This window comes from Gymnodraco acuticeps, unplaced genomic scaffold, assembly GCF_902827175.1.
Source record: "Gymnodraco acuticeps unplaced genomic scaffold, fGymAcu1.1, whole genome shotgun sequence".
NCBI classification, from domain to species: domain Eukaryota; kingdom Metazoa; phylum Chordata; class Actinopteri; order Perciformes; family Bathydraconidae; genus Gymnodraco; species Gymnodraco acuticeps.
Genome location: NW_022992244.1, coordinates 540998 through 560154, shown reverse-complemented (window position 1 = coordinate 560154; position 19157 = coordinate 540998). Strand labels below are relative to the sequence as shown.

General features: G+C 41.2%; 1 protein-coding gene across 1 annotated transcript in view; it reads right to left on the bottom strand.

Moving 5' to 3' along the window:
- Positions 1-199: 199 nt before the first annotated feature.
- Positions 200-19157, bottom strand: part of arrdc1b (arrestin domain containing 1b) — a 46672-nt gene continuing 27714 nt past the window's right edge. The window contains exons 3-8 of the mRNA XM_034206335.1: positions 12487-12537; positions 7107-7261; positions 6566-6748; positions 4299-4475; positions 3060-3507; positions 200-2730 (exon numbers count right to left, since the gene is read on the bottom strand). Coding sequence (XP_034062226.1) covers positions 2666-2730; positions 3060-3507; positions 4299-4475; positions 6566-6748; positions 7107-7261; positions 12487-12537 — 1079 coding nt within the window. The 3' untranslated portion in view covers positions 200-2665. The remainder of the gene's footprint in view (positions 2731-3059; positions 3508-4298; positions 4476-6565; positions 6749-7106; positions 7262-12486; positions 12538-19157) is intronic.

Below are 19157 nucleotides of genomic sequence, written 5' to 3'. Positions count from 1 at the left end.
TAACTGCCTTTTGGTACACATGCAGATTATAGGACAACAGAGAACATGTCACAGGATTCGTGCAGTTGGACGCATATTTTAATACAAAAGAGCAGCTCTTATTTAATAAAGCTTTATTGCCTTGTTTGTTAAATTAGTTTTGGAATAATCCCAATTACAGAACCACAGAGCTCACTTTGTCCACACAAAACAAACTACAAATACTTCATATATTTTTATTGTTATACTTCACAGTACAACGTTGATTCTGCACTGCATGTCGACATTTTACATTAACTGATTGAGGTGCTACTATTAATATCTGCATACACACCTGTAAACAGTTTAACAAGTAGAAAAATACAAAACCAGACACCGCTCATCAATATGTGAGGGGGGGAAAGAAAAAACAAACACAGAACAAGTTGGGCATCATAAAGCTATAGTACCTTTTGGTGGCGAAGAATTAAACAGAATCAGGATCGATAAAGGCAGCGCGAGAGTTGCTGCTGCTGTTGTCTTTGAGATGAGAGGAGTTGCAGTCATTTTTAAAAACAAGAGGTCTAAGCTCAGACGTGCTGGCTGTTTTTTATAAGCTACATTTGTGTACATAAAGAGAACTGATGGAGACAAAACAGGAAGAGTTCTCAAGCACATCCTGCGGTCCTCCACGAAAGACAAGAAGAAGAAAGTCCGGCACAAGCTCCTGTAAGAGGTGGCGGGAGTCCAGTTGGTTTAAGGCATGCATTTACATTAATGTAGAGCCTGCTTTTATAACAGTTACAGCAGTCTTTTGTGCTGATATGTAAAAACACAATCAATGTTAAAATGATCCGCAGTCAGGGTCCAACGTTAGCACTTTCATTTCTTTTTCATAATTCACAGAATGGACTTGGTAAAGTACACATTAAAAGTCACAGATATTCAGGACAGTAGTTGTGCTTGTGATTTTCTGTTGTATTAGTTTCCCACAGGAAGGTGACACTGAAAATGTGCTGATGCTTAGTAGGGGGATGATAATTTTCAAATTATTATATGCATATAAATAAGTATAGGTTCTGCAAAATCAGATATTAAATGAATTGTGTTCCCCTGTTATGGATCAAACTCTTTGTATGTGCAAAACAAAACACCTGTAATTAAAATTAAATTAAAGTTTTTAAAATGTGTGAAGTGATAACATTATCACCCTGCATTGTACACAGGCAAATAAAAAGTGTCTCTAACAGATACAGGTGGTAAAACCACAAATACATTTGAAAATGTAAGTTTAATTGAAAACAGACTGTAGCCATAAAAGTTATTTTTGTACACATGTATACAGTAGATTTGCACTTGGAAATCTGTAAAAAGTGCTGTTTTGTGCACATCTGCACAAACTGACATTTTGGAGGATTTTCATCTCACACAAGTAACACTAAAAAGAAAGTTAAGGCAACAAACATGAGAAAAAACAACATAAAATCTCATTCACACCAAGACGAAAACGATGATGCTACACTTGCATCACATCTAAAAAAAACTCAAATCTCGATTTTTCCACTTTCACACAAAGAAAAGGATGTAGATGTACACAGCCGACTGACTTCAGTTGTGGCATCACAGGAGCAAGGACCTTAGTGGAGATTTTCTCTATGCATGGCTGATTGTTTGGCTCAAGTTTCAGTATGGCAACTATACCAGAGATGACCACAAGAGGGCAGACAAACACTGTGGCCTCATGTCCAGCTGCAGGAGAAACGAGCCTCATCTGCAGAGACACTGTCCTCAGAATACAAAACTGAAGTCAAAGCAAAACCTCTCAGTTATATGACTCAACGCATGGTGGTGTTTGAGAGATGATATATGTCTTTGAACTAATCTAAAAGCTATTTTTTAAAATGATTATAATATATAATAATAATAATCATATGTATTACTAACTGTGTTTCAAGTTACACAGAGAGGTTTTGCTGAGACATTAACGCCCCTATCTGTAGGATTCAAACTATGACTGGCAAATTCTAGTGGCATAATATTAAAAAAGACACTGCAGCAGACAGTAGTGCATGCTGCTACAGAAAACATAGACCGATTTTGGAAAGTGGTGTCTCATATTTCCTCAAACAAAGACCATCAGAATAATTTAAGCAGGGGTTTAACTAATCCAACTAGACAAACACGGTGAAAATGTCCTCTCAATGTCCAGCATGACGACAGCTCTGCCCTGGTGAAGATGAGGACAACTGAGTTACAAACGGACAGCGGTGGACCACTATAACAAGTGCACAGTTAAAACAAGACAAAAAAAGGCCAAACCCGAGCCTTCAGTAGGCAGAGATCATTTTCAAGGCATCACAGATGCGAAAGTTAGTTGAGAAAACAAAAACAGATTTGACTCCGCCCCTAAAAGAAACATGTCCAATCACTGAATATTCTAAATGATGATCCAAAATACTTCTTGTAGGCACAGTGATGTTCACCCGCTCTAACTGACACTACCTGATGAGACAAGAATTGAAATTAAAACTTATATCATATAAGATTTTATCCCTTTTTTTTTTCTTATTCGAGGACAAAGAAATATTCTCAGGAGTGGAGTTATCGTCCGTCCTCTCTAACCCGACGTGTCTCTGTCCCGATTTTTCGAGAGGCGAATGGAAACAGGTGTGGGGGGTGCGTGGCCATGATGCTCCATCACCTTCTTTTACTGTATACTGTTGAAAGTGGAGTTGGCGCTACTACAGCTTTCCTCATAGGTGGGTGGGGGCTCTGTAACACACACGGGCAACACAAATAAGAAGTCATTAATAAAGTTAGAGCAGCGCACATTCTCCTAGTCTCTGTTCCAATAATAACCCTATTAAGTTGTTGCATTTTTCATATAGGATTTATTTTATTTGTTTATTTGAAACGCTTAAGCATTTTCCACAGAATTTCCTGCCATATTCTATACTAACTGTACTAAATGCTACATTCACTTTCATTTTGGCTTGACATCACCTTGGATTTTGAGAAACTGGGATGGTCCTTTTTGCATCTGCTTCACTTTGCATGTGTTTGTCTGTGTGCCAGAGTGAAAGTCTTTTAGAAGAACTCACCATGAGGGTAGTCGCAGCTGCTGTACTCTGGAGGGAGGATGAGCGAGCAGGAGGTGGGGATAGGAGTCACGTTTCCCTCGGTGAAGAAAGGTATGGTGGCCCCGGTGGACACACAGAACAGAGGGGCGGAGGCGTCGGGCCTGAGGCCGGGAGGCAGCGCTACCCCGGGGGCTTGGCTGAAGGCGCTGGGGGACATGGTGACCGGCTGCCCCGAGGGGTCCTGCTGAGAGTGACTCTTGGTGGGGAGCTCCTCACTGCCCACGCCCCCTGCACACATCCCCTCCTCTAGCTCCTCCACCGGTGGGGCGCTGGGGGTCACGCCCGCCGCGCTGGGAGCAATGCGGTGGTCCGGAGTGGGGGGCATGGGTCTCGATGGAGACAAGTTCACAGCGATGTTCCCGATGTAGATAGGCAGCGTGACCACTGCGTCCGGAGATTTGAGCGACACCTGTATAAAACAGGAATTATAAAAGCCTCAATTAGATAAACTATACCACCAGATAAGATTGGTGATATTCTATATGCCTCTTATTGCCAATAAATCGCATGAGATCACCAAAACCAACAGAGAATTGATTCTGCTAACACAAGGTGTGTTTGTAGCTAAAGTGGGATAGACAGTTTCTTCTTCCTCTGAGCCATAGAGCTCCATTGTTGACCTTACACTAATAGAAACACTTCAGTGAGCCACACTGTTGCTCTGGGTGACATGTTCCTTTATTACCATGAACACACACACTGTTGTTTATTGTTACTCAGCCCCACATGCAGTCCTCCAGCTGTAAATACTCACTACATCCTCAAATGAGTATGGATCCGCTGCTGAAAGTAGTCCCCATCAAGACCAATATTTACAGCTTTTTAATGACATTTGAAAACAATAACCTCAGGCTATGGAAGTTGGGAGTTTTGAGAGATTAAGTCATGCATTGTTGGGTTTTTGATGGGATATTAGGACAATAAGAAAATAGTGAATAACACCTTTCTAGTAAACCCAATTATTTCAGTATTAGTAAGTAAATATCAAAATCCCTACACAGTTGTTCAAGTTAAATTATAAAGGAACAAATAATAGTCTTTGATAGCTCATGTGGCTAAATGTATGCATAGTTTCATATGGTATTATCTGAATTATATTATCACATGTTTGATGGCGTTAGAAACAGGAATATTGACACTCTTAAGAACAGTACTGTGAAAATAAAGCACATTCTATATTTTAAAGACACACACACTGACCTGAATGAAGTAGTCGATGTGTATGAGGCTGCAGCCGGCCAGTGCTGACTGAGGAAGAGGAGGGACGATGATCTGCTCTCTCCACTCCGCGTGTTTTCCTGCTTTCACTCCGGCTCCCTCCACCTCTGCGATGGTCCGCAGGTCGACCACAGGCCGCTTGGTCTTATAGGTCACTTTCTGGTGTGGAAAAAAGCCATACACAGACACAATAGATGTGATAATGACCTCACTCAAACTTCTATAACTCTCATCTTGAGGTATAGAGACATTGTATGTGGTCCCCTATGAAAGGATTAGTTATATTAAGGGTTATTTTTTAAGCTTCGGAGTCCCAGCAGAGATTTCTAATACATATCTGAAATAGACATTTCCAGGGGGCGGTGCACACTGGCTGTGATCGTAATGGTATTAAGGATAGGGCAAATACTAGGAAGACACATCAATTTCTCTTGTTTCCTCATGTATTCTGCCATCTGTGCACCTGGTTAGAACTGAAGTCATGAGAGGCATTTGAGACTTTAAATAAAAATGGGTAAAATGTTGTATTTATAAGTTGGTTATATTTTTTTATTGGGATGCCAGGTGAACATATTTTTTGTTACACAATATATGCACCTTGTTTAGAGTGCAGTGGGAGAGTAAAACTCACCTGGAAGAAAAAAAATGCAATGCTTTTAATTAGTGCTGTCAAAATTATCGCGTTAACGGCGGTAATACATTTTTTGAATTAATTGCGTTAAAATATTTAACGCATTTAACGCATGTGCAGAATGGCCCACCCCATACGTGCCACCAGTAGCAGCGCCAGGGTATGGCTGGGGTAGGCTACACCCATACCAAGAAATGGCTTAGCCCCACCATGAAAAATGATGTTAAAGTAAGCAAAATAAAGTCTGCCAACTCGCGCGGAGTAAATTGCACAGACAGCAGTTAGTAAGATTGATTTCAGTAGCCACGGTTTTGAAAACTTTTGTGACGTAGTGATCGTCTTCTCAATAGAACATCTTTGATAACGGCGTGGAGTTGTTGCAGGAAGTCCCGACGGAGAATACGTTTGCTGTAGTACAGGGGTGCACATAACTGGTACGCAGGTTATGTGCGTAATCTGAAATGCGTACCGTCACTTGTGTCACAAAGCGCATTTGCGTACCGACGTACTTGTGAAGCTTTTCCAGAAGGCGGTTAGATCACCGGACGACAGAGTCGGTCTCCGTGTGCACAGACAAAGCTGCTGTTAACGTCGGTCTGTACAACGGAATTGTGCCAAAACTACGCCAACCGGCTGCGGAGGGAGACTCCCCCCTTCACTGGAGAACTGCGCTAAAACAGCTGATCACAACGTTCACACTCTGTGGTCACGAAGTACTCCACGAGCCGCCGCCCCCCTCCTCTGTCGACTTTCCTGAAGTACTCCCCCGTTGATAGAAATCAACACGTAATGAATTGATAGGTGTGTGGGTTGTCTTTCATTTTGACACGCAGAAAATGTTATAATAAACATAGATACTGTATGTTAAATGGATATATCCGCCTTCTTTCCATTCCCACAACAATATACATAAATAAATGGCATATTTTGGAAAATAGTTCGAATGGTGATTAATCATGATTAATTAATTTTTAAACTGTGATTAATCTGATTAAAATTGTAATCGTTTGACAGCCCTACTTTTAATCTAATTTAGAACATGGGTTAGTGATGCACTTTAGCCCCTTGTGGACATAATTAGTATTACAACAACAAACACACAATTGTCTTCAGACCACTTCCCTTTCACCTTTTTTAAAACCTTAAACACAGTAGTGAAAACTGATATGGATTATGGACAGTGGCGAACCGTCAGGGCCTTCAAGGTATTCAGAAAATACCCTGGAACACTCAGATAAAACAAACACAAACAAAAAATCGATTATATAAATAAAATGTATATTAAATGAGAATCATATCTGTGTTGTTGATCTGTAGTATTACAGTGTTACGTTGATTTGTTTGTCCTTCTCGGACCATGCACTACGCATTTCAATGGTTTTGTGTTAGAAAAGAAAGCAACCAATCAGATCTTGTTCTGGGTCTCTGGGTAGAATATCCGGCGGGGGGTGTGTGTGTCTACAGAAGGTCCAGTTGTGATAGACACGGTTCGCCACTGATTATGGATAACCACTTCCATGCCTCCAGAGCTTCCATAGTTCTGTACTCAATACCTGAGGATATAATATTCATTCATTCATAAAATAACATATTCATATTCATTTAATCAGTAATCTACCTGTATGAGACTGGCCAGCACATAGCCCGTGTCCTTCCCAGACTTGTTGTGGATCTCGGTGGCTAACTTGATGACCTGCCCGGGGATGTAACCTCTCAGGTCACTGCGAGCTTTCAGCATCAGGGTCCCTGTCTTCACCAGGAGGTAGCTGAACTTCTTGGTGGTCACAGCGTAACTCGGATGCTGCAGAGACAGTTTGTTTTTAGTGTTATTATGAAGACTTAGCTGATCATCGTTTCCTGCTTAGCTCCAGAGTATCGGGAAACTCTGTCAGTCGCGACAGGAGAAAAGGGGAATGATAAGAGTAAGGAATGTAGGAGGAGAAGAGGAGAAAATAAATGAGATCCTGCTCGGCCATGAAATCAAATAAGCCTCCACCTAGACACACGCTGATCAAATAGAGAGTGCATTTCAAAGTCCTTTCTTCTCCTTCTGTTTCTGGATTATATCCACAAAGAAAACAGAACGGCATCATTCCAGTTTTTATAGGAATACATTTAGATAATAGATGATTCAAAAGTAGGGACATTTGTGTACTTACTTCAATTTCAGGCACCTCATTGAGGTTGAGCAGGTTGAGAAGGTAGAAGGCTTTCTGGGCTTTGTAGTCCTTAGAGAAGCGTGGTGTGTCGATAGCCACTCTCACTCGGTAGGTAATCTTCCCAAAGGGTCCCTCAAAGGAAGTGGGGGCAGCGACTAAAGAGAGAGGCAATTAGATAATGCAGGGGTTACTTTTACACTGAGGGCAGTCCAAACACTTTGTTTATTATTAAAAGGTTAAATTAGGAGAGTGTTTCCCAGCTTCTTAGATAGTTCCTATCAGGGGGAGGACAGAGCTTAAATCTGTGTCCTTATCAGTGCAGGCCCTTAACAGAGCTGTCACAAGACGTAAGGAGCGTTTTTTATAGTCTCGTTCCTGTTTATTCAACCGAAATGGGAAAAGGACACTGACTCTTCTGCACTGACCCGAGGAAAGGTCAGTGCAGAAGAGGAAACAGGGAGGGTAAGGCCGGAGGGAAGGACATTCAAGCAGAGAGAGATCAAAAGTAACTATTTGGGGAGAAAGGAGATAGAAGAAGAGAGGTGTTCAGAGCCAGACAAAAGAAAAACAAACATCAAACTCTGTTGCAAAAGTTATTAATGTGTGCTTCTCACTATTCTAAACGTGTCACTTTTTGAACTGATGCTCATTCAGATGTTAATGTCAGCGTGGCAGGAGGCTGCTGCAGGGACTAATCCACTGCGGCTGCTGTCAATAAGAATTAACCAGGAGAAGTGGGTTGCTTTGTTGCAGACAGCTTGGTAACGGAAAGCGCTGTGGACAGACTGACTGAAGCTCCAGACTGACTGAAGCTCCAGGCTGACTGAAGCTCCAGACTGACTGAAGCTCCAGACTGACTGAAGCTCCAGGCTGACTGAAGCTCCAGACTGACTGAAGCTCCAGACTGACTGAAGCTCCAGACTGACTGAAGCTCCAGACTGACTGAAGCTCCAGGCTGACTGAAGCTCCAGGCTGACTGAAGCTCCAGACTGACTGAAGCTCCAGACTGACTGAAGCTCCAGACTGACTGAAGCTCCAGGCTGACTGAAGCTCCAGGCTGACTGAAGCTCCAGACTGACTGAAGCTCCAGACTGACCGAAGCTCCAGACTGACCGAAGCTCCAGGCTGACCGAAGCTCCAGACTGACTGAAGCTCCAGACTGACCGAAGCTCCAGACTGACCGAAGCTCCAGACTGACTTAAGCTCCAGACTGACTGAAGCTCCAGGCTGACTTTCCCTGGAGACTAGGGCTGCTCAATTAATCGTATTTTAATCGCAATTACGATTATGGCTTGCAACGATTACGAAAACAACGTAATCGAAATATAACGATTAACGATTTTTTTCTTATTATTATTAAAAAAAATTTTTTTAGTATTGGTTTTTCAGTTGAGTTATACGGAAGAGGATTAGGGCCACATAATTTTTTTTTAAATGAAAGTCAGAATTCTGACTTTTTTTCTCCCAAAAAAAAAAATGTTTTTTTGTTCTGAGAAAAAAGTCAGAATTCTGACTTTTTTCTCAGAACAAAAAATAATAATATTTTTTTTAAATCCTCACAAAAAATTTGATGTGGCCCTAATCCTCTTCCGTAGAATTATTCTTAAAGTTCAGGGTAATCAACTGTTAAAAACATACTGTTCACATTTGTTTTCTCCAATAAATTGATGTTTTCAAAGTAAATGGATAATCGTTTTTAATAATCGTGATATCAATTATTGACCCAAATAATCAAGATTATGATTTTTGCCATAATCGAGCAGCCCTAGTTTCTAGCAAAACATATTTTAGAGATGACATGAGCAGCCCTACCAGCATTTGCCATGGTGGCCAAAACATTTTTATTTGGTCTTAAATTGTAGTTCAACATTTATTTCCTGTTAATGTTTAACTGAGTGGAATATGTTGAATATGTTTTACCAAAATATTGGCTATATGTTAAGGAGTTTTCAGGTTGTGACAGTGCACTGCAAGATGTTTGTTGATCTTGTTTATTGGTATTTATTATTTTGATATTATTTATTTAAATGTAGATATGAATATATATTTTATTTTATTTTGGTTTTTCAGTTGATTACCATGAACGTATAATTCAACAGTTAAAAAGTTCAAATTATTTTTTGTTTTAAAGTACAATAAATGGATGTTTTCAAAGTCAATGAATAATCGCATTTAATAATCGCAATTACAATTATTGACCCAAATAATCGAGATTATGATTTTTGCCATAATCGAGCAGCCCTATTGCAGACACACGCTGAGCTCCTCTGGGCTGCTGAAAGTGGCCGAGGATGTGCAGCTCACCTTGTTCCTATGAGCTCAGACAAACACCTTCCTCTGACTCTTTGAGCTGCTGTTCTACTTCAAGCTGCTAAAATTATTCACTAACACTTAGGTTTCCTAATGAACTTGTGTGTCTAGGAACCTATTGAGGACTCAGCAGATGAAAAGCAACCAGGTACCTGCAGTTAAACTGGGCTATATTTTTTAAAAGAGAAAGTTATTGTAATGACCTTGGTGATTCCAACATTTGTGTTTCAACTTTGTGGTTTTCTGGACACATTTTGAGCAATGTTAGAGACCGTTGGGCATCAGTCGGACGTCAATTAATCAATCAACTCTTGGGGAAACCACTGCTGTTTAAAGATCTTGTCATAGCCAATGGAGATGCAGATAATGATCCAGGCCAAGATTGGAAGTGTGTTCCAAGATGGTATTTGGGCCAATGCGCTAGCCTTTTTGCTCTACACACCGAGTGTTTGCATGCAACCAAAGTCAGTTCAAAACTATTAGTCCCAATACAAATGAAAACATGAATGCTTCCACCAAAGAAAAACAAATGTGTCCCGCTGCCTACAGATCTGTATTAGAGATTAACTCTTGGATGGATTACCCTTACATTTGGTACAGACATTTTAAAGTACCTGTTTAACATCAAGATGTTAGCATTTAGCTCAAAGCACCACTGTGCCTGAATACAGCCTCATCTTTAGCATGGACGAAGACTCTTAGTAATTGATATTACATCAACACTATCAACTATATTTCAGTATCAGTTATACAAGTTGAAACATGATTATATAAGAACAAAATACTTATTTTTAGTCATTATCTAAATTTAGCCCAGTTTGAGCTCTAACCTGTAAATCACAATTACTTGTCAAAGTAACCTTTTTTTAAAGTGCTTACATTTTACAAATGGAGCATCACAAAAAAAAAAAAATCTGGATTAAGATTGTGACCTCAGAGGTGTACAGATCAAGTAGAGAAGGTCTTATCTGCTAGCAGGAGAATCCTTTGTTTGTAAGAAGGAATCCTATCTGGGGTATTTTGCACATGCTTTGTTTAGACATGCTTTCTAAATGTGGGTTTAACAGCAACACCTTCCTGTTTTGAAATGTTTCACAGTTGACAGTGTAATTTCAGAAAGATAGAGGGGTATTAGATTATCAAGCTGCTATGGAATTTTAACATCAGCTGCTTACGGGTTATTCGGTTTATTTGTAGGAAAACAACGTGTTCCTCTGCAAAGGATAAAAGGTTAAAGTGTTTCCATTTTCTATCTCTTTTGCTTTCCTCTCTTCTCCTCCTCTACTTGTATATCATGTCCCTCTGGAATGAGGCCATCCACCATCGCATCCCACCCTATTTATCCCTCCCTGTGTCCTTGTACAACGCTTATCTCCGGCCCACGCCTTCCTCCTGTCTTTCCATTTCTTTGTTCCCACAGTGAGAAATGATCAGGCCAGAACGCCACCTGATGCCTCGACTCCAGATAAATGAGCTTGGCTTATCAGAGGAAATTCTGTGAGTCCCTCCCTGTACAGTCCTGTACAAAAAAACATCCCTAAAGGCTCCTTCTCCTTTCTAGTTGTGGGTTTGTGAACCCCACCATGTCCTTAAAACCCTATTTACTGACCCTCTTTCTGACCCTTAATTAGTTTAGCTTCTTTAATAGATTTGTTCTCAAAGTAACATTAATCTACCTGATTTACCTGCAAATATGAATCAGTTGAAACATAAATATATGAATTTTTTTAATCATAAATTGTATTATATGGCCTCAGTTGTTATTTAACAACATGAAACTGACAATTTGATGTTGCTACATACACGTCTTGACCTTGAGATAATGAAACTGCTTTGCTGCAACATTTTAGTGTAAATGTATTATCACCAGACTTTCAGAAGACAGTTTTTTAGTTGTGCCTTTGTTTTGTTTTTTATAGAAATCAAAATGAACATCATTCTCTATGATTGTTTGTATCTTCTGTCTTATGATGCTGAGGTGTTTTCCTTTCTTCGTGAACATCTTTTTTAAGTCAGGTTGACTAAATCTACCTTAGTATTAGTAATCTATATTTCCATTATGAGTTTAAGTGGTCCTACTAGGCTTTTTGGGTTCTGCTGGCCAGCCCTCCAACACATTGTACATGATAGACTAAGCAGTTGACCAATCACGACAGAGCCAGCCAGCTAACCAATCAGAGCAGACTGGGCCCTGGTTTCAGACAGAGGGCGAACAGAGGTGTTGCAGCACAGGCAGCATGAGAAAAATAAAGACCTTTTTGAACATTAAAGCATGGAGACATGTCCCAGTAGAGGCACAACATACAAATATGAGAATGAGCAGAATATGTCCTGTTTTAATTGCCTCAAGTATTTTTGAAAGTTAGCATGTCTGTCAGATTCACCAGCAGGGGGCACTTGACTCTCAGATGAACCACTTATCTCTACACGATAGTTAACATGCCCTGTGCTGATGCTTTCTAGTGTGAGGGCCTGAGAGGAGGGGAGGGCGAAACATGGGGGCATGAACACCAATTAAACAGTGACTGCACAACAGGAGGGGGAACTAAAAATAACACCGTCCCCCGTGCTTCAGCCCACGCCTGAGAGAGTGCAAGATACCAGACAGACACTGACACTGCGCTGTGTGCTCCCACACAGGGGTCACCTATCTGATCTTTGTCTTTTTTGCACGATTGTGGATCTATAATAGTTTGTTCCATCTTGAGGAGTAATCTACGTGTTTGTTAAAAAGGAGGCATGTCGGGTAAAGATGAATTATCACGCTGGTATGTTCCTCCTAAATCTGAAACACATTAACTTTGTTATGATCCTTCAAACACACCATCGCTATCACAAATCTGCTTTGTGTGGGAGACAAAGGATTTAGAGCCGAGCACTTTGTAAGTACACATGCTAGAAAAAAACTCCCATGTTATCAGACGTTATCACACCTGTGTGCTCCTTTCTCTGACGTCATCTGGATCTCTGACAGCAGGTTTATGAGAAAACTATTACGGAAAGTGAAGGCGTCGCCATGACATGAAGGAATGAGATACAAATGGGTCATTGGGGTTTATCCCACACTCACCTGGAAGGAGAAACTGGAAGGGGAAACTGTGCTCGCCTGCCACCAGGGTTCCTGTAAGAAAAATGTTTATTAGCTACACAGGACAAACTAATGCAAATGACATTCAAGGGTGCAAGTATACTGATCATTCTCAGGGTTTGTGTGTGTATGATGGGGTTTATTTCCATTCCTATATCCCTCAGTAAACATCAGCTGTCCTGTGGGGGATGGGGTTTCTCACACAAACAGGCTTTGTTTACCTGAGCCGTAAGGTCTTTTGTACTGAACAAAACTAGCGACTGAAACTTGCCAGTGTCAGAGGAAGTGATAAGCTGTTGGCAAACACATGTAGCCGGCAAAGTTGGAGCGTTTCTCAGCAAAGTGAATCAATGATTTACAAGCAGTGGGGCCAGCAGGTATCGACCCAAGACTGAGTGCATTCTTCTGCTCTACGGGGGGTCACTATGTACCAAGAATACCCGTATAGATTCAAGGATGTGTATGTACATAGATGAAAGCCTGGTTTTATTATACATTTTCCTTATTGACATCAAATCCAAGAAGAGGACTAAACCAACAACCCTGTCAACCCTCACTGTGGCACTTAAGTCGAGGTGTATTGGTCCTTAAACTGGTCACAAACTAAACAGTTCTTAAAAAACAAACAAACAAAAATCTCTATATCAAATAATAAAACAAAAACAATCCTATGTTGGCTTTGGATATACCAGTAAATATTAGCATCAGTTCTTTGTAGGTTATTTTCAGATTTTAGATTAGTTAACAATAAGGAAACTAAAGACTCAATCAAGTGACTGGGGAAAAGGAAAGCTTGCAAACTATGTAACTATTACTGATGTTATGTGTTTTCATTCTGACGATCTCAACACAAAGTGCTCTGAAGTATGAAAAGGTGTTTTGCTGTTAAAAGCATTCTCTCTGAATTTGTACTGCATTAACATCCATCCATACTGTAAGGAAGATTGCTAATCCTTGTTGAGAGGAGCATAAGGCACCAATGAGGAACACCTTGAGAGAGTGGGGTTATTAATTCTCTAGATGAGCTGACAGCCCAATTAAATTCTCCCTGACAGCAACATGTCTCACCTCATTAGGGACGGGCACCACTTTTTCCATTAGTCTCAGTTTCCTGAGGGGAAGCGCTCAGACCGTGTGTTCATTTGCATCGTGTTTACTGCTAGAAGAAGCAGTCATGCTCTAAAAAAGCACCATGCAGGTGTGCAGACACTTTATATATTCAACTGCAGAGAGACTAGCTGACATGGGTACGGGCAGAGAATCAAGATGAAGGACAATTATTAAAGTGTGCATCTAGACCGGGTGACGACAATACCTATTGACGCAGCAACCACTGTAAGTTATATTCTTGTTTAATTAGACTTCTCTGTTTCATTTATTCTACTCTGTATAATTGTTCTGTAGTTATTGTAGCTAAAACGGCGCTTTTGAGAGATTTTAAATCTCAGATCTGCTCAAGTGAACCTGTTACACAGGTCTCAGTAGGGGCACTCAAGCCTGCATTACAATATAGGCAGGGCCAGTCTGCTGTCGCCCATCAGCTGTAGAGAGTTAACTAATTAGAGGGGCGTGGCCCCACAGCTGTGAGAACTCAGCAATCAGGCGTCCATTATAGGTAGCTCTTTCCTGGAGCGTCAGCTTTAGCGTCAGACAGCCGAAGACTGACAAAGACATTGGAGTCCTACTGGAGTAAGACTAACAAAGACATTGGAGTCCTACTGGAGTAAGACTAACAAAGACATTGGAGTCCTGCTGGAGTCACGAGGGAGGCAAAGAGGAGGCAAATCCTACTCTGATTCAGCTAATTACCGCTGGTGTCTTATCTCTCTTTTCTTTAGTTTTCTAACCCCTCAGGCTATAATCATGTGTATTTTCTCCATTCCTGTTCATGTGTCTTCTCGCAATTATCACTGGCCCCGTGTATCTCCTAATCGCTATAACCGGCCTGCTCTCATCTATCCCACGTGCTCCACTGAGATCCAACATCTAGTTTCCGGTGGCCTGTGGAACTGCCAGTCAGCTGTTCCTAAGGCTGACTTCATCTCTGGCTACGCCTCCCTGCAGTCCCTGGATTTCCTTGCTCTCACTGAGACCTGGATTACTCCATTCAACACATCCACCCCAGCAGCTCTCTCCACAGCATATTCCTTCTCCCATACACCCAGACCAACTGGCAGAGGAGGTGGCACTGGTCTCCTGCTCTCTCCCAAATGGAGCTTTTCCCTCTTCAAGCTACCTAACTTCACTCCTTCCACCTTTGAATTCCATGCCGTCACAGTAACCCATCCTATACAATTAACCATTGTTGTTCTCTACCGTCCACCAGGCGCCTTGGGGGACTTCTTGGAGGAATTAGATAATCTCCTCTCACACATCCCTGAAACTGGCCCTCCCGCTGTACTTCTCGGAGACTTCAACCTCCAGACAGGGAAGATGGTGGAATGAGCTCCCCATTGACATCAGGACAGCAGATAGCTTGCACATCTTCCGGCGCAGACTGAAAACTCATCTCTTTCGACTCCACTTCGAGCGATAGAACTATTAACAAAGCACTTATATACTAATAAAGGACTGGCTTATCTAAAGCCAGTTGAGTAGCACTTGAAATGTTTGGCTCTATGAAACCTGATGTACTTATATGATTCTGTTTTCTTCAAGGTTGTGTCTTCCTGGTCGAATGTACTTATTGTAAGTCGCTTTGGATAAAAGCGTCAGCTAAATGCAATGTAATGTAATGTAAAGAGGGTAGATTACATTATATATTATATAGAGCAAGCTGTCAGAGATTCAGATCCACTCTGAAATGTGGATTTAAAAATGGAACACATTTCCACTAGATTCATGTAAATCAGGTCATTACTTGTTTAGATATCCTGCTGACAGACAGAACTGGAAACATACCCGCCCTGGAGGAGGTACAAATACAGCACTGTCATATTTTAGTTTCTTACAGCCTTCAACAAACAATCTTCCCTACAAGCCCTACACTTTCTTAGGTAAAATGTCAACAACTGAAAAGGGAGAAACATTAGGAGCCTTAGCTTAAGCAAGATGTATGTAAAAAAAAAATGGACAATACTCTAGAAAATGGTAAATGGAATGTATTTATATAGCACTTTATCCAGTGTTTACGACCCCTCAAAGCAGTTAGCTAACATTCACACACCGTTGGCCATGCCATCGGGATACATTTTGGATTAAGTATCTTGCCCATGGATATGTCGACATGTTGACTGCAAGGGCTGCAACCTTCACAAAAAATATACGTTTTATATATGAAGTTGCTGTTGGTATTTATTTAGTTTAGTTTAGTTTTTATTTCTCATATATATATATATATATATATATATATATATATATATATATATATATATATATATATATATATTAGTAACACGTTTTTTCGAAAAGGATACTGAACTTGTGGTATATATGATGGTATATATTTGTATAATTATATATTTTTTTGTAAAAACAAAGAAATGCTGTCTCTGCAGATATGTGTAAGGCATCATCAACAGATAATACCAAACATAGGAAATGCAACAGGGTGTCGCTCATGTATTATTTAAAGATATATGTCAGTTTCTAGAGTTTAACCACAGCCCAGCTGCGGCAGTGGGAGGGGGATTCTCATTTCCTGAAGGTCATTAACTGCCAACAGTGACAGGATGGAGAGCGGCCGCTGACATCACTCCTCTAACCGCCAAGCATCTGTGGCATTCCACATTATCAGTCAGCCACAGTGAGCGTGGCTGGCTTTGTGTGTGCGTGTGCGTGTGCGTGTGCGTGTGTGTGTGTGTGTGTGTGTGTGTGTGTGTGTGTGTGTGGTGGTCTACTGTCACCCTTCCTGTCTCGCTCTCCCTGTGCCGCTCCGCCCTTGGGGGCAGAGCAGCCCATTTTCGGAAGAGTATGGGATACGGAAAAAATGGCAGAGATAAAGGGGAGCACAGAGGGAGGGTGTGTAATGAATTATTTATGTCCTCTTTTTAGAGCGTGGTGTGCCGGTGTTTTACAGTGTACTCTGTGTGCTCAGATAGGGAAATACTTTTTCTCTCGCTTCAATGGTACTTAAAAACGTGGTATATATGGTGGTATTTATATAGTTGAACTTATTTATTTGTGTCATATGTATTAATAAAACGTGTTTGCTTCAAGGACCCTGACAATGTGGTTTATATGGTGGTATTTATTTAGTTGAATTTCTTTTTTATTCCTTTTTTATTATTAAAAAGGTTTTGCTTCAAGGATAATCAAGATGTGTTTTATGGACTTGTATATTTACTTGAATTTATCATGATACTTAAAATGTGGTACATATTTAGTAGATTTTTTATCTCGCAGGTTTTTGCACTCCACTACGTCTTATACTGTAGACTGGTTAGTTATTTCACATTTTCATGCCACCATTTTTATGAGAATGCCAAACATATCTCAGTTTTCAATCCAAAGATCCTTTTCAGATAAGATATACTGTATATATTGATGGAGCTGTTTACTATATTGATTTATACTGACCTTTTTGAACCCTATATAAATAAACTTGCCAGCAGATAATGCATCTTTTCTAAAGAGTTACACAATAACTACTAACATGTAAATGTATTTTCCAGCTTGTAGTATTAACATATAGAGTGGTGTATTCCACATATGGAAGCTCACAGTCCTGAGAGTTAAACATGAACTGCCTCTTGATGTTTTAACCATCATGGATTACATGCTCCGATGAGTGCCATTAGGTCCCACAGAGAGATTTGCATTTACAACACATTTCATGCATGCATGGCACATTTCACCTTCTGGCTGTGTATCGGCAACAAGAACAAAAGATGGAAGATCACGCTCGCAACAACAGGCCCTGTAAGCCCTCGCTTCCGCTGGTCAGCAGGGCATCACTGAGGCCGGGCCTGACTGCCCAGAGACGGGGGGGATAAAACCTGTCACCTGTGGAGCGTGTTCAACCTTCTGATCAGGCACAGCCGGACACTGGGGCCCTGGCTGTGATCGAATAAAATAAAATAATAAAAGTTCTGATGTGTTTTTTGAACAGCTTTTTCCTTTATCACAGTGCAAAGTGTCATGGTGTTAAAGAGGCCCAATTATGCTTTTGGGGGATTTTCCCTTTCCTATAATATGTTCTATAGATTTTCTAGAAGACATTTCCAACACTTCCTAGGCGGTTGACCAATCACCACAGAGCCGGCCAGCTAACCAATCAGAGGAGACTGGGCCCTGGTTTCAGACAGAGGGTGAAAAGAGGAGCTGCAGCACAGGCAGGATGAGAAAATGAGCAGAATAGGGCCCCTCTAAATGTTGCGGCTGCAAGGACTTGTGGGACAGCATTATCTTGTTTCCTTTCGTAAAGGATGGTCCAGTAAATATTCTAAAAGAGATAACTATCTTCTACTATCTAGAGAATTGGAACAGCTCCGATCATGGCTGCCTCTTAGGTACTTCTGAGTCATTTCACTCTGATAGGAACCTTCCAAAGCTGAAAAGACAATTCCACCGCAATCCAAGTCTGACCTCAGAGAGTGCGGCTGCAGCATGACTGCAGGAGAATGCTGCTGTGACTGATTGAGGCTTTAACTCCTCACTACATGGCTGCAAAAACCTGCTGCTGCCTTTTTGAGATTAAGCCTGTTGCAGCAGATTTCCCCACTGAGGCGATTCAGTCACGTCATACAGTATTGTTAAAACAGGAAGCTTCCAAAATGTAATTTCTCTCAGAGGAGACGTATCTGTGGCTGCGTTTCACTTCGGTTAAATGGATTCCTTGCGTCCCTCACTTGCGTCGTTTCCCTGCGACTAGTCCCTCCCACCAAGGAAGCATGGAGAGACGATGGTGGTTCCTTGATTATAGCTCCTCGCTCCTCCGGCAAAAATAAGGCCATTGGGACGCTACTCAAGATGGCGCAGACAAATCAACTTCCGGTGAGACCGAGACCGAGGAGCGAGGAAATGAAAAATAAGAGAAGTGAAACGCAGCCAAAGAGTTTAAAGGATGCAAGCTGAGGACTTGCAGTCACATGCAAATAAAGGTGATGTGCTGTTAAAGGACCAGTGAGTGCGCTTAAGACCTTCCTTTTTGATAAAGCTTATAGTTAGGGCTGATTAGATTCAGCCCCTAGTTTTGCTGATATAGGCTTAGTTTGTCGGGGGACATCTTACTTCTTCCTTCTCTCTGTCTATACCTGTGTACTCTCATGTTCCGATTAACCCAGCTTCCCCAAATGTCTTTCTTTTTGGTGTCTACGCCGGGATCCGGAGTCATGGATGATCCTGCGGTCCTGTGTCCTGGATCGCGAGCCCTGGATCTTGAGTCGTGGCTGTGGTCCTGGATCATAGGTCCTGGATGGATATCCTCGTGGATTCATCTTCCTATTATACACACATGCATTTCCAAACATTTGGACTACCTATGTTGCAAATGTATTATCTTTTCAATTTACACACGGCATCTATTGCACGTCTGTCTGTCCTGGGAGAGGGATCCCTCCTCTGTTGCTCTCCCTGAGGTTTCTCCCATTTTTCCCTTTAAACTGTGGGTTTTCTCCGGAAGTTTTTCCTTGTACGATGTGAGGGTCTAAGGACAGAGGGTCTAAGGACAGAGGGTGTCGTATTGTCATACTGATATTCTGTACAAACTGTGA